The sequence below is a fragment of the Diachasma alloeum genome, unplaced genomic scaffold, assembly GCF_001412515.2.
Source record: "Diachasma alloeum isolate Michigan unplaced genomic scaffold, Dall2.0 Dall_scaffold_01132, whole genome shotgun sequence".
NCBI lineage: Eukaryota > Metazoa > Arthropoda > Insecta > Hymenoptera > Braconidae > Diachasma > Diachasma alloeum.
Window position 1 is genome coordinate 117,410 of NW_021681242.1, and position 16,622 is coordinate 134,031.

General features: G+C 40.7%; 2 protein-coding genes across 2 annotated transcripts; both read left to right on the forward strand.

Annotated features, from left to right (window-relative positions):
- The first annotated feature begins 206 nt into the window (after positions 1-206).
- LOC107045917 lies at positions 207-3,322 on the forward strand. The gene is made up of 7 exons (XM_015268326.1): positions 207-344; positions 1,079-1,225; positions 1,511-1,789; positions 1,892-2,026; positions 2,745-2,879; positions 3,077-3,130; positions 3,243-3,322. Exons 1-7 carry the CDS (start codon positions 323-325, stop codon positions 3,320-3,322), a joined length of 852 nt encoding a protein of 283 aa, XP_015123812.1. The 5' UTR covers positions 207-322.
- A 242-nt stretch (positions 3,323-3,564) lies between these two features.
- Positions 3,565-9,371, forward strand: LOC107045919 (cellular nucleic acid-binding protein homolog). Its single transcript, XM_015268331.1, has 2 exons — positions 3,565-3,972; positions 9,104-9,371. The coding sequence occupies exons 1-2, from the start codon at positions 3,734-3,736 to the stop codon at positions 9,108-9,110; spliced, it is 246 nt and encodes an 81-aa protein (XP_015123817.1). The 5' UTR covers positions 3,565-3,733; the 3' UTR covers positions 9,111-9,371.
- Positions 9,372-16,622: the final 7,251 nt, after the last annotated feature.

Genomic DNA, 16,622 nt, shown 5'->3' on the forward strand with positions numbered 1-16,622 from the left:
TACTATGCACCACTTGTGCCTCGACTGTTGTCGTGTTACGTTGCTGAATAAAACTTAATTACATTTACGATAATAAAATTGTGTTTAATCGTTATTTCAATCCTAAATACCCCTTCAGGTTATGGGCCCAGCACGCTTCCACTGCGCGTGATTAAAATTTATCATAAATTAAAGGATTGAAAGCAATAAATCCGAAATTTCAAAAAGGACGCTATCGGGCGGTCGGGCACGTATCCGGGTGCATCACACGTGATACAAAGGGATATCCAGAAAGAGGAAAAGTCGAGGCGAGTTGGGTGAGTGACGACTGACGGGAAGAAAAATGAAGAGTACTCAGAGAAAATGTAAGTACTGAAAAATGCATTAATTAAGTGAAGTGAATTGGTGAGAACGAAAGATGGAAGGGATCAAAATGGCGGCCGGAAATTTATTGTCCACGACGCCGACCTGAAATCGAGATTTTAGATTGAAAAGAATTAATAAAGAAATCCTATTAACTTCACAAAAAAATCATTGAAAAGCAAGAAATATCTTTTGTCATAAATAAAATCATATTTAGAGAAAAACAAAAGAAGAAAGCCAGGTGAAGCCGTGACAATAGTATCTCGGCAGTAAAGGCGAGCACGGGTTTCAACAGGCTTCAACAAGTAGATGCAACGGGTGGGTCACACGCGCAACCGGAGCGCGTCTGAGAGAGAGGGACGACTGCAGTCCCACACACATTGCACGAGCAAGGCGAGAACAATAAGAAATAGAAAGAAAAACGAAAATTAGTGTGAATATAAAAATTGGTGTGGAAAACAACGATTCTCTCTTTCTCGGCCACGTTCCGCGTGTGTGCGGGGTCCACCAGCGTAATGTCAAGCAATAAAATAAAATCAATAGACACTAGTTCAAAATTGAAATTTACAAATTGAGGATGCATCCAAATCAAAATATTTAATTGGCGAGAATATTGAATTTAGAAATATTTAATAGGCAAGAATAACAAATTAAATATTTGATGGGTCGAATCAATGAAATTAAATTTAAAAATTGCTATCTTTAGACGAAGATATTTATAAATAATAAATTACAGCTGATAAAGAACTTCTGTATGAAGTATGGAGACTCCTAATTAGACAACATCTAATCGAAGGAAACCATGAGGGAGAAGTGGTCTCCCTACCAATAATAGACGATAAAGTACATGTACTTCCAGACGAAGGAACAGGATATGTAACAGGTGAGACATCAGGTACATGTGTAAATAGGCGAGCATACTATACACATTAGAAACGCGCAATATTAAGACGTCAAATTACTTGAGAAATATTTAAATCAATATTTCGCAATCATAAAAGACTCGAGTGTGTTTGGAGGAGGTCTTATGTTTAAATTTTCTGAAGAGCACATTCATTCTGAATTCGGTTTGTTTATGTTTAGCAAGTCGAGTTTGGGATTTCGAACCTGAATATAAAAACATGTAACCAGATACAATAATCCTAAATTTTCGGTCTCTTTAAATTAGATAAGAAAGATTTCTCAGAGGATCAATGGAGATGTCTAACTGTGTTAGAATCTGCATTGTTGGCTGAACAAAAGCCAATGTATCTACCAGGTTACGGTCCGAAGAGTCAAATGTCAACAACAGCTGTGATCGAGAATGGGTCAAGTGAAATGAGTGAAGATTTGGTAAATACAGAGGCGAGGGCCGCAGGCGAGTCCAGGTCAAGCGAATTGACTGGAGGCGAGACGAAAAGCGGCGAATTAAATGGCGGCGAGATAAGTGCAGGCGAGAAAACCACAGGTAATATTTATGTTGACAAAACTGACCAAATCAAACTGAAACCCAGGATTGCAGCAGATAATAAAGTAAATATTAAATTGAAATTGGTAAATTCTAATCTAGACGATGAATCAGTTGAGCCTAATGGCCACAAGACTGTCAAAACAGTCTCTGTCGACACACAGTTGACTGAGTTGAAGAGCATGGTGGAAAAGCTATGTAGCTCAAATATAACTTCAACAAAAGCACTGTATGAAGGTCTAACAGAGAATAGAAAGCAGTTGAGACTGAATGCTGAGGCGAGAGCACAAGATAAAAAGGAAGTACAGGAGCTGTTGAGTGCCTTGGACAAAAAGCACAATGACCAAAATGGAGGAGTGATGTCAGATAAGCATACAAATCTAGAAAATCACATTAGTTCAATAGTCATTGAACAGATCAATGAAATTAATCAGGAAAAGTCAAGTCAAGTAAACAACGTAAATTCTTTGAGTCAATTAGCTGGCGAGGTAAGCAATAAGTTACAAATTGAATTGCTTAACAAGGGAATGAGTTTCAAAAGAGATTACAAAATGGACAGCAAAATGAAATATGAACATTTCCATGATTATTTCTCGTCAGAAATTAAAACCAATAAACTTTTACACATCATTGACGATAGCATTCTGGTTACTGTGGACGAGGAAACTCTTGCAAAATAGAAGCACAAAGTTAGAGAAATTCTGATCAATCATTTGGACAGAAGTTATCACCCTAAAATTGTTAAATTAACAGATCCAAAAGAAATATTGAAGAAACTGAAAGAATTGAAAATGGCTGAGTTTAATGTAACNATTAAATGGCGGCGAGATAAGTGCAGGCGAGAAAACCACAGGTAATATTTATGTTGACAAAACTGACCAAATCAAACTGAAACCCAGGATTGCAGCAGATAATAAAGTAAATATTAAATTGAAATTGGTAAATTCTAATCTAGACGATGAATCAGTTGAGCCTAATGGCCACAAGACTGTCAAAACAGTCTCTGTCGACACACAGTTGACTGAGTTGAAGAGCATGGTGGAAAAGCTATGTAGCTCAAATATAACTTCAACAAAAGCACTGTATGAAGGTCTAACAGAGAATAGAAAGCAGTTGAGACTGAATGCTGAGGCGAGAGCACAAGATAAAAAGGAAGTACAGGAGCTGTTGAGTGCCTTGGACAAAAAGCACAATGACCAAAATGGAGGAGTGATGTCAGATAAGCATACAAATCTAGAAAATCACATTAGTTCAATAGTCATTGAACAGATCAATGAAATTAATCAGGAAAAGTCAAGTCAAGTAAACAACGTAAATTCTTTGAGTCAATTAGCTGGCGAGGTAAGCAATAAGTTACAAATTGAATTGCTTAACAAGGGAATGAGTTTCAAAAGAGATTACAAAATGGACAGCAAAATGAAATATGAACATTTCCATGATTATTTCTCGTCAGAAATTAAAACCAATAAACTTTTACACATCATTGACGATAGCATTCTGGTTACTGTGGACGAGGAAACTCTTGCAAAATAGAAGCACAAAGTTAGAGAAATTCTGATCAATCATTTGGACAGAAGTTATCACCCTAAAATTGTTAAATTAACAGATCCAAAAGAAATATTGAAGAAACTGAAAGAATTGAAAATGGCTGAGTTTAATGTAACTTCACACTCGGTGAGACAAGACCTTTATAATATGAGATACAATCCTGCTAAAATGACAGCTGGCGAGTTTAACGATATGTTTGATGAAAAAATTGCAACTTATGAAAATGCTCCTGACACCATTCCTTTGAGTGCAGGCGAAAAGAAAGATGCATTCTACAATGCAGTAATAAAAGCTTTCCCCAATATTAAAATCATTGAAAAAGTAACAAGGAAAGCTATAGGTGTAAGCTTGACTTTTGGCGAGTTGAAAATTGCGATATTAGAAAAAGAAGCTACTATGAAAAGTGAGCTCTCAGATTCTGATATTAAAACTGCTAATCTTGCACAGCACAAGGGGCCAAGGTGTGTTGCTTGTCAGGCATATGGACGCAAGGAACCAGACTGTCCCAATAAACGGAAAGGATACTTGTGCTACAGGTGCAACCAGTTTGGGAATCACAAGGCAAGAGATTGCCCAAACGTACCCCACAATGACAATAAACCAAGTGGCTCAGGATACTCTAAACAGACTCCAAGGTACAATTCCAATTCAAAAATTAATTATCGAAATAATTATCAAGATCAATATAGAAGTAACAGTAGAGGAACGAAAAGACCAATGAGAGGTGAAACATATGGTCCAAGTAAAAGAGGAAGATTCAATAAGAGTCGGTTCTCTTATAAAAGAGGCGAGAACAAACACGGGTTTAAGTCATCTCACAAATCAAACAAGAAATCCAAATCCGACAAACCTACAGAGAAAAATAACTCCAGTCAAGGTAAGGAAAAAGAAAACTATGATCAGCCAAGTGCTGAAATATTTTATGCAGATAGTCAACAAACAAATGTGTTACGTCATGATTTCCCAGGAAAAATATTCAGTTATAATTTTAATAATCCAATAAATTCTGGAAAATTATGACAGTTATTTTCTCCTATTTTGAGCCTACCTTTCGGTAATAGCTCGGGATTGGAGTCGAGTGAATTGTTAGAATAATAGAGGATAACAATTCACAATAAATGAAGTCAATATTTCTTTAAATTATATTGAAATTTCAACGAAATCAAATTCTTTGAATTAAACAATTTACAAATGGATTAATTTTCACCAATTTTGAATATAAATTGTCATACAATATAAAATTTTTCCCTCGAACCAACGCGAAAATTTACATCAAGAATTGGAACTTTTTTTTATATTGAGTTCCCCGAACTAAAATTCTCAAATATTCCATAATTATTGATTTTTTTTCTTGAATTTTTGAAACCGTTTAACTTTTCACCATGTCATTTCCCGATTTAAATCAAATTTATTATTTATTTTGTTTTACTCATCCATTTTTTTGTAGTTTCTTGAAGTAATCCAATATTCGGTTGGTTAGATTTCACAATAATTTCACGTAAAAAAAATTTACAATTTTTCGGAACGGAAGTTCACACCTTAATTAGTTTCTCTTCAAGAGAGAAGTAAGAAGAAGGACCAAATTCTTCAACTTTTGAATGGTTTAGACGACGCGAGAAATGACCTGGAACGAAGAATGGCGGGAACTAACTTTGGGGGTGCATCGACGCTCTTTTATCACCTCGGATTGCGAGGATGTACTAATTAATGTATGTGTATGAATTTTGATGTGTTTGTCAAAGGAGGGGGCATGACATGATGTCGATGCACCAAGGTACACCTCGGCACGGATACCTGAACCTCCTGGTGATAACGCTCTTGGAGACAATTCAAAGTGTTGCCACCCAACGATCACATGATCGTTGCATGAACTTATTCTTTTTTTTATACCTTTTTTTCTTCATTAAATTCCTTCTTATATCTTCACGAGTAATATCGATTAAAAATGAGACTTGCTTTCAATTACCTCCAATGCGAAATGCTTTTTGAAACCACGTATTATTCATCATTTTCTAATTCCATTATTTTTCAATCATTATCAATTTTTCTTTCATTTCAATACAAATGCGATACGTCTCCAGACGTAACAAATGGAAATAAGTTTCTGACAGACTTTTTGGCAGATTCAGGCGCGACCGAGCATTTAACAAATTCTAGGATTCTATTTAAAACATTCAATGAATTAGATTGTGGAGTAATAAGGTGTGCTAATAAAAATGAGTCAGCGGACTTAAAAACGGAGGGAGCAGGAAAAATAGAAATTGAACTGGCGAGTGGTAAATTACTAGAAATTGACAAAGTTATTTTTGCAGAAGCTTTTAAAGCAAATCTACCATCATTAAGAAAATTTACCGAAATGGGATTAGCAATCTACTTAAATGACAAGAAAATTGATATATTTGATCCATTGTCGAATGAACTTTTCATCTCGGGAATTTATAGAAAACCTTACTGGATAATCGATTTAGAAATAGTAAAGTCAAACTCTATCAGTGAGAATTCTTTCAAGCAAATAAACAGGCGAATAGTAGCAAATGTTGCTGATGTCACTGGGGGTGAGAATGAGGAGAAAAGATATCTTACCAGAAGTGTCACAGCAAATTTACAGAATGAAACAAGTGAGAAAATAGACGAAATTGATAAGAGTAATGAGGAAGAAAATAAAATTGAAGAAAAGGCAAAGGAAGAAAAGCATAATGAAAAAGGGAGTGAAAACTTAATAAATGAGAAAATAATTACTAAAGAAAAGATTTCCTATGAACAATCAAATTTTGATTACACCATTTGGGACAGGAAATTGCAAGATGTTGATGAATTACCATGGGATGATTCGGTAGAAGTTTTTCCAAAACTTTCAATTGACAAAGATAGGTATTTGAAGAATCCGAATGTCATGTTGTGGCATTGTAGATTTGGAAATGCCTCAACAAGTTACCTCAAGGCATTACAAAAGAAATTCCCAGATAATAAAGAATTAAATGCAGTAAAATCTGATGATGAATTTATTAGAGATTGTGAAGTGTGGTTAACGTCTAAATTCAATAAATTAACATTCCCATCGGTGCGCAGGCGAGCAACAGCACCATTGCAAATAGTTCACTCAGATGTGATGACGCCTATTAATCCAATTTCTCATCCTAAGGGATACAGATTTATTTCTGTGTTCATCGATGACTCTCAAGATTCGCTATGGCTTATCCAATGAAGGCGAAAAGTGAAACAGGACGTTGTCTTGAGATGTTCATCAGAAGTGCGCGTAATTTACTGGGTTGTGACGCGAAAGTGTGTTATCTTAGATCAGATCAGGGAACAGAGGATTTAGGCGGGCATACAGTTGACGTTCTTAAGGGTTTAAGGGGCGGAATTACAATTAGCTTCCCCTGATACACCTGAACACAATGGTTTCGCTGAGAGATTTAATCAAACTATGAAGAAAAAAGTGAGATGTTATATGTTTGACTCGAGACTGCCAGAGGGCATGTGGGATCTGGGCTTAACTCCTGCAGTTTACGCTCACAATAGGACTCCAAATAAATCAAACAATATGATAACTCCTTTAGAAAGATTCGCGCCTGATCACAGCTTTGATATTAATCAAATCAAAAGATTCGGTAGTTTAAGTTATGTAAAAATTGCTAGAAATGCTGGCCCAAAGTTTGGACCTCGAGGTGTCGGTATGGTCTTGGTTGGATATACTCCAACAGGGTATCAACTCTTAAAGCCAGAGCTAGGAAAATATTATGAAAGTACACATGTTAAATTCAATGAAAAATTAGTGTATGGGGATAAATACAAGGGAAACGGTATCAAAGATTTCCCAGACTATGGAGAAATGGAGAATAAAGATGAATGGTTTGTTGAGTTCGAAAAGAATCGAGGTGAGGCCGAGGATTCTTCAAAACCGGAGGGAGAGATAAAACGCAAAAGAGGTAGACCAAGGAAAGAAGTTTCAGAACGAAACATTACCAAGAAAATGAAGACAGTTGATATAAAAGATAAAACAATAAATAATAATAGCTTTTCAGAGTTGGAAATTCATGAGAACGTGAAAGGAAATGTTTTCTTCACTAGTGTTATCAGTAATGTAGGCGAGATAGATTTAGCATAAAAGGAAGATGAAGTGTATTATGCACTTTTATCAAGCATAAATGAAGATCCCTCAAATTATCGAGAAGCTATAAATAGTAAAAATAAAGATTATTGGTTAAATGCGGTTGATGGAGAAGTAAACTCGTTAGAAAGAAATCAAGTATGGAAAATTTTCAAAAGACCTCTAAGTATGATAAATGGAAAAAGATTAAATGTCATTGATTCAAAATGGGTTTTCAAGTGTAAAAATGAGGCAAATTGAAAAATAAGATTCAAAGCGAGACTAGTAATCAGAGGTTTCAAGGATAAGAACCTTTATTAATTAAGGGAAACTTATGCTCCAGTAGCTCGTTTACCTTTAGTGAGAATAGTTATATCAATTATAAACAAATATAATCTAGAGGTGTATCAGCTAGATGTTAAAACTGCTTTCCTCAATGGTGTAATAGATGAAATTTATATGGAAATTCCAGAAGGAACTAATCATACTGACAAAGATAGGCAAGAAAATGTGTGCAAATTGGAGAAAGCACTTTATGGTCTTCGTATCAGTCCGAAACGATGGAATGTAAAATTCACTGAAGTAGCTTGAGTATGGGTCTGCAGAACTCGGATTTAGAACCTTGTTTATTCACTTGGCGAGATGAAGTTCTTGCTTCTGCTACTTTATGTAGATGATATGTTATTGGCGAGTAATAATAATGATAAATTGGCTGAAGTAAAGAGTAATTTATGTAGCGAATTTGAAATGACAGTCCTGGGAGAACCCAAGGAATTCCTGAGCATGATTATTAGGCGAGACCGAGAAAATCAGATTATTAAATTAAATCAGGAAAAATATATTCAAAAGATATTAAGTAGGTTTGGCTTTGATAAAGCACATCCACAACGTACACCAATGAATACTTCTCAAGTAGCTAATAATGAGAGAAAATTAAAAGAAACAGAATATGATAATGGGACTTTGAAAAGGACAGAAACAAAAGCAAACATTCCTTATAGAGAGGCCATAGATAGTCTTTTGTATTTGGCTGGTGCTACGAGACCAGACATTGCATATGCAGTCAATGTGATAAGCAGACATCAAGTAAATCCTAAAGAAAGTGATTAGGAAATGGTAAACAGAATTTTTCGGTATCTGAGAGGTACTACGGGCTTGGGTCTGAGCTATTCAGGTGAGACCAATGACATTCAGGGTTATTCTGATGTGAGTTTTTCTGATTGTAAAGATTCAATCGCAACTTGTGGATTTGTGATTAGACTGTTTGGTGATTCGATCATTTGGCGAACTCACAAACAAACTATAGTAGCACCTTCTACGTGTACAGCTGAGTATGTTGCAATGAGCGAGGCGAGTCGAGAAATGATGTCGTTGCACAACTCTTTGAAACTGATACTGGTTGATCCCCCTGTTCCAATGATCTTAAGGTGTGATAATAAATCTGCTATTGTGAGTGGAGAAACAAATGGAGGAATGAAATTGAGGCACATTGTAGAGAACAAATTACATTATGTAAAGGAATATGTTGAAAAGAATTATATGAAAATCATTTGGATTGGCTCAAGGGATCAGCTAGCTGATGTTTTCACCAAACCATTGACGTTTGAAGCACACAAGCGTTTGATGGACCTAATAATGAAAGTAAATATTTAAATTATTTTCTTTCGTTTGTCTAGGAAATAACTAATTTGGCAAGACCTTCTTGGAGAGATAAAATTGGCGAGACCTTTCTTGGAGAGTTAAAATTGGCGAGATGGAAAAACTAATGAGATTAAACTGACGAAATTACCTGGCGAGAATACTGAGGCGAGATAAAGTTACCAAATAAGAAACTTTGTGATAAACGAGAACAGATTATTAGGAGAGAAAAAGACTGGAGAGGAATCAAGGATACTGTCAATGGCGGTAGTGTTGAATGTGGCGCCCTACGCCAGTCTCCTTATTACCGACAGTGTGGGTGAATGTGTCGCCACGGCGCCGTTGCGCCTCTACGAGATATACTCGTACTATGCACCACTTGTGCCTCGACCGTTGTCGTGTTACGTTGCTGAATAAAACTTAATTACATTTACGATAATAAAACTGTGTTTAATCGTTATTTCAATCCTAAATAACCCTTCAATGATAATATGTCTACTCATTAATTTTAAACTCCAATTATTTTACTCAATTCTCCCTCATTCTCTTCACAATAATTCGAAAAATTGGAACAGAAAATCTGAAAATGCTGAAATCCTAGAAAACCCATTCTCATTAAATTCATTCCTCTGAGAATCCAAAAAATTACTTCCTAAATTGTTAAAAAAAACTATACTCCCAGAACTTATTTTGACGATTGTACAGTTAAAATATCCATTCTTGCAAAAATGGATATTTTAAGAATTCTACTAAAAAAAAACTTTATCAGTTACTTTACATTCAAATGAAATAAACAAACCCTTTAACAAAAAAAAAATCGTTCAGAAAATTTCATGAATAGCAAATAGAAGTTGTTTCTGATGGTCTGTCTGAATCAAAAGTTTCAAATATTATTATCCTTTTATTTTCATATTGCATCAATAACAAAATTGAGAGAAGTTTTCATTCAACAATGATATTGTCAATAGATTATGGAATGCGTAATTTTCGGAGTTTATGTTAAGAGACTTCTGTGTAGTTGAGAAAATCTATGGCAATCAGTCTTTTGACAATTTCCCTCTCCAGAATAACTCATTCTCAAAATGATTGAATATTTACCGAGACGAAGAAAATACAAAATACTCCAATACTTGCGAACTCATCAGCACCGTCAGTGTTAATTAAATACATATATTTTTCTAAATTATGCAATTTTTTTCCTAAACCCACTGTGCTCCGGATATTTACTTTGTTTTTGTTATTGTGGAGGTTTGAGTTGCCGTTGCCGGCATTAAAAATTCGTCCAAATTCCCCCACTCTACCCAATCACTGGAGCACGAACTAAAACCATCGAGTTACGAACCGCTCGTTCGTTTCGGTCCCAAGCCAAAAATAGTTCGACCCCAACGGAGGGATGGCGCCACGGTCGAATCTGACGGCTGGGCGAACTGCCTGTGCGGGTAACTCGGCAGTATACAGGGTGTATATTTATTGGTGGAGAACCTCCCGGCCACCAACGTAAAATGACCTCCTGAATACGGGAAAAATAATAAAAAAAATCTTTTTTTAGCCGTTTTCTAGATGAATTAATAATTAATTGGTAGGCCAATGAGAGGATCGGGTTATGGCGCGCGATAGCTTTCGAGGGAGTTCAAAAAATGAACATCAATGGTGCGTTAGAGTCACGCCAAAAGATGTGGAAGAACAGTTGAGTCGCTATTCTCCCGTCAATTTCGTATTGATGGCGGAAATGATGAGGTGAGCTGAGAGATGGCGCGCGTATGTAGTTTTCAAGTTGAATTGAATTTGTTTACAAAAGAGGTAAACGAAACCAGATAATTCGTACAGCCAGAAAATAGTTTAGTCAAATAAAATGTATGATTTATTCGGTCGAATAAATCATTAACCATTGATTTAAATCAACTTCATTGGTTCAAGTAAACCATTTTCCTGGAAGTACGGGAAATTCACGGAAATGAAATGAATTGAATTTTGAAAGAAAAAACATTATGATATTTTCGAATCAAGTAAAGGGACTTCTCTCATTACTGTTTCGTCTTCCAATGTATTTCACGAGCTCGAGAAATTATTATAATCTTTCCGTAAATGAAACATCAAACTTTCATCTTCGAGTTTCATAGATTTTTACAATTCTGAAGGTTCTTAACGATATGTCAAGGTCTTCGATGACGTAATCGAAGCGTCTCCATGTAACTTGGAGCTGCTTGGATTTTGGATGGAATCTATTCAGTTGTTCTGAAGTAAGAAAAAATAATAATTTATCTGTCAAACGATTGTGAGAAATGAGGAAAATTGAAAAAGAATATCTAAAGAATTGAGTGTCTTTCAAAATGACGGGCGTAAAAGACCGAAAGATGGTGAACACCCGTGAACAAATGGCCGTGAGTTAACAGTGTGATAATTTGAATGGAGTGGGAAAATGCGAAGAATCTTGATGGTAAGTATTGATTTTGTTTACTACAATAATTTTGAAAAAATCGGGACGCGAGATCGAATGTTACAGCATTTTTTATGCATAAGAACCTGTTGAAAAGCCTACAGGGAACCTTTCTGAGGGCTGCAACAGGAGNAACAAGTGGTGTGGGAATGCATGCAGGCATTGAACACACTGGGTAAAAACAACCAGGTCACCGTAACCTGGGTACCAGGTCACCATGGGATTCTGGGTAATGAAGAGGCAGATAAGCTGGCCAAGGAGGGTACAGAAAGGGTGCCCTCACACGGCCTGCTTGGCATGCCATTCGCAGTGAGAAAAACGCTTATTAAAGATCATTTCCAGCGGGATCATGGCAGACGTTGGGAGAAAGTTGCGACCTGCAGACAAGCGAAACTGCTTATGAGAGGGCAACTAAGAGTTAGGACCAGAAAGCTTCTGGAGCTGCACAGAGCGGATTGAGGGTAGCAGTAGGGCTCCTTACGGGTCATACAGCTCTCAGAGCTCATCTGTTCAAGATGAAACTTGCAGAACAACAAGACTGCAGAATGTGCGGAGGCGATAAGGTGGGCGTCATCCACATTTTATGTGAATGCCCCCAATTAGGACTCCGTCGCTATAACATCTGGGGCCAGGCTTTCCTGGAACCAGAGGACTTACAACAAGCGGCTGTCACCAGCCTTATTAGCCTAGTGAGAAACACAGGGCTGGGGCTGTGTGACTGACCGAAACTAAGGCGGAAGTTACAAAAGATCGTATGATTTAGGTGACTCTGGGCGCTTTAAGTGACCAGCCGCACTCTTTCTATTNAGCTTCAAGTGACCGGCCGCACATTTTCTATTCTATTCTATTCTATTATGCGTGAGACTCGCCGATTTTGAAAATGAGATGATTCATTCATTGGTTTCAATATTCATGATTTTTTTTTTAATCAACTCTTTGATCATTTCCGCATAATGGACACCCTGTAGTAAATTATCCTCAATTATCGTGTCGTTCTGGTGGAACCAAAGAAGGCGATACCTGTAATGACAGTCGCTGCGGTGTTTTAGGCGATAACAAGGGCGGCACTAGTCGCGGCAGTCACTGCGGTAATTGAGGCGATATCAAGGGCGGCAATTGTCACCGCAGTCATTGCGGTAATTAAGGCGATAACAAAGGCGGCACTTATCTAGGGATTCACTGCGGTAATTGAGGCGATAACAAGGGCGGCACTTGTCGCGGCAGTAACTGCGATAATTGAGGCGATAACGAGAGCGGCACTTGTAGCCGCAGTCATTGCGGTAATTAAGGAGATAACGAAGGCGGAACTTATCGCGGGATACACTGCCGTAATTGAGGCGATATCAAGAGCGGCACTTGTCGCAGCAGTCACTGCGGGAATTGAGGTGATATCGCGAGCAGCACTTGTCGCGACAGTCACTGCGGTAATTAAGGCGATAACAAGGGCGGCACTTGTCACCGCAGTCACTGCGATAATTGAGGTGATATCGAGAGCAGCACTTGTCGCGCCAGTCACTCCGGTAATTAAGGCAATGACAAGGGCGGCACTTGTCACCGCAGTGACTGCGGTAATTGAGGCGATATCGAGGGCAGCACTCGTCGCCGCAGTCACTGCGGTAATTAAGGGGATAACAAGGGCGGCACTTGTCGCGGCAGTCACTGGGGTAATTGAGGCGATATCAAGGGCGGCACTTGTCACCGCAGTCATTGCGGTAATTAAGGCGATAACAAAAGCGGCACTTATCGCGGGATTCACTGCGGTAATTGAGTGCGATAACAAGGGCGGCACTTGTCGCGGCAGTTACTGCGATAATTGAGACGATATCGAGGGCGACACTTGTCGCCGCAGTCATTGCGGTAATTAAGGCGATAACAAAGGCGGCATTTATCGCGGGATTCACTGCGGTAATTGAGGCGATATCAAGGGAGGCACTTGTCACCGCAGTCACTGCGGTAATTGAGGTGATATCGAGAGCGGCACTTGTCGCGACAGTCACTGCGATAATTGAGGCGATAACGAGAGCGGCACTTGTAGCCGCAGTCACTGCGGTAATTAAGGCGATAACAAAGGCGGCACTTGTCGCGGCAGTCACTGCGGTAATTGAGGCGATATCAAGGGCGGCATTTGTCGCAGCAGGCACTGCGGTAATTGAGGTGATATCGAGAGCAGCACGTGTCGCGACAGTCACTGCGGTAATTAAGGCGATAACCAGGGAGAACAAGGGCGGCACTTGTCGCGGCAGACACTGCGGTAATTACGGCAATAACAAAGGCGGCACTTGTCACCGCAGTCACTGCGGTAATCGAGGCGATATCAAGAGCGGCACTTGTCGCAGCAGTCACTGCGGTAATTGAGGTGATATCGAGAGCAGCACTTGTCGCGACAGTCACTGCGGTAATTAAGGCGATAACAAGGGCGGCACTTGTCGCCGCAGTCACTGCGATAATTGAGGCGATATCGAGAGCGGCACTTGTCGCCGCAGTCATTGCGGTAATTAAGGCGATAACATAGGCGGCACTTATCGCGGGATTCACTGCGGTAATTGAGGCGATATCAAGGGCGGCACTTGTCAGCGCAGTCACTGCGGCAATTGAGGTCATATCGAGAGCAGCACTTGTCGCGACAATCACTGCGGTAATTAAGGCAATAAACATGGAGAACAAGGGCGGCACATGTCGCAACAGTCACTGCGGAAATTAAGGCAATAACAAAGGCGGCACTTGTCACCGCAGTCACTGCTGTAATAGAGGCGATATCAAGAGCGGCACTTGTCGCAGCAGTCACTGCGGTAATTGAGGTGATATCGAGAGCAGCACTTGTCGCGACAGCCACTGCGGGAATTAAGGCGATAACAAGGGCGGCACTTGTCGCGGCAGTCACTGCGGGAATTGAGGCGATATCAAGGGCGGCACTTGTCACCGCAGTCACTGCTGTAATAGAGGCGATATCAAGAGCGGCACTTGTCGCAGCAGTCACTGCAGTAATTGAGGTGATATCGAGAGCAGCACTTGTCGTGACAGCCACTGCGGTAATTAAGGCGATAACAAGGGCGGGACTTATCGCGGGAGTCACTGCGGTAATTGAGGCAATAACAAGGGCGGCACTTGTCACGGGATTCACTGCGGTAATTAAGGCGATAACAAGGGCGGCAATTGTCGCCGCAGTCACTGCGGTAATTGAAGTGATATCGAGAGCGGCACTTGTCGCGACAGTCACTGCCGTAATTAAGGCGATAACATAGGCGGCACTTGTCGCGGCAGTCACTGCGGTAATTGAGGCGATATCAAGGGCGGCACTTGTCGCGGCAGTCACTGCGGTAATTGAGGTGATATCGAGATCAGCACTTGTCGCAACAGCCACTGCGCTATTTAAGGCGATAACAAAGGCGGAACTTATCGCGGGATTCACTGCGGTAATTGAGGCGATATCAAGAGCGGCACTTGTCGCAGCAGTCACTGCGGTAATTGAGGTGATAGCGAAAGCGGCACTTGTCGCGACAGTCACTGCGGTATTTAAGGCGATAACAAGGGCGGCACTTGTCGCGGCAGTCACTGCGGTAATTGAGGCGATATCAAGGCCGGCACTTGTCACCGCAGTCACGTCGGTAATTGAGGTGACATCGAGAGCGGCGCTTGTAGCAATAGTCACTGCGGTAATTAAGGGACTGCCGCGACGAGTGCCGCCCTTGTTCTCCCTTGTTATCGCCTTAATTACCGAAGCGACGGTCGCGACAAGTGCCGCATTCTATATCACCTCAATTACCGCAGTGACTGCGGTGACAAATGCCGCCCTGGATATCTCCTCAATTACCGCAGTGACTGTGGCGACAAGTGCTGCTCTCGATATCACCTCAATTACCGCAGTGACTGCTGAGACAAGTGCCCCTCTTGATATCGCCTCAATTACCGCAGTGAATCCCGCGATAAGTTCCGCCTTTGTTATCGCCTTAATTACCGCAATGACTGCGGCGACAAGTGCCGCTCTCGATATCGCCTCAATTATCGCAGTGACTGCGGCGACAAGTGCCGCCCTTGTTATCGCCTTAATTACCGCAGTGACTGTCGCGACAAGTGCCGCTCTCGATATCACCTCAATTACCGCAGTGACTGCGGTGACAAGTGCCGCCCTTGATATCGCCTCAATTACCGCAGTGACTGCGGCGACAAGTGCCGCCCTTGTTATCGCCTTAATTACCGCAGTGACTGTCGCGACAAGTGCCGCTCTCGATATCACCTCAATTACCGCAGTGACTGCGGTGACAAGTGCCGCCCTTGATATCGCCTCAATTACCGCAGTGACTGCGGCGACAAGTGCCGCCCTTGTTATCGCCTTAATTACCGCAGTGACTGTCGCGACAAGTGCCGCTCTCGATATCACCTCAATTACCGCAGTGACTGCGGTGACAAGTGCCGCCCTTGATATCGCCTCAATTACCGCAGTGACTGCGGCGACAAGTGCCGCCCTTGTTATCGCCTTAATTACCGCAGTGACTGTCGCGACAAGTGCCGCTCTCGATATCACCTCAATTACCGCAGTGACTGCGGTGACAAGTGCCGCCCTTGATATCGCCTCAATTACCGCAGTGACTGCGGCGACAAGTGCCGCCCTTGTTATCGCCTTAATTACCGCAGTGACTGTCGCGACAAGTGCTGCTCTCAATATCACCTCAATTACCGCAGTGACTGCTGCGACAAGTGCCGCTCTTGATATCGCCTCAATTACCGCAGTGACTGCGGCGACAAGTGCCGCCCTTGTTATCGCCTCAATTACCGCAGTGACTGTCGCGACAAGTGCTGCTCTCAATATCACCTCAATTACCGCAGTGACTGCTGCGACAAGTGCCGCTCTTGATATCGCCTCAATTACCGCAGTGACTGCGGCGACAAGTGCCGCCCTTGTTATCGCCTCAATTACCGCAGTGACTGTCGCGACAAGTGCTGCTCTCAATATCACCTCAATTACCGCAGTGACTGCTGCGACAAGTGCCGCTCTTGATATCGCCTCAATTACCGCAGTGACTGCGGCGACAAGTGCCGCCCTTGTTATCGCCTTAATTACCGCAGTGACTGTCGCGACAAGTGCTGCTCTCGATATCACCTCAATTACCGCAGTGACTACG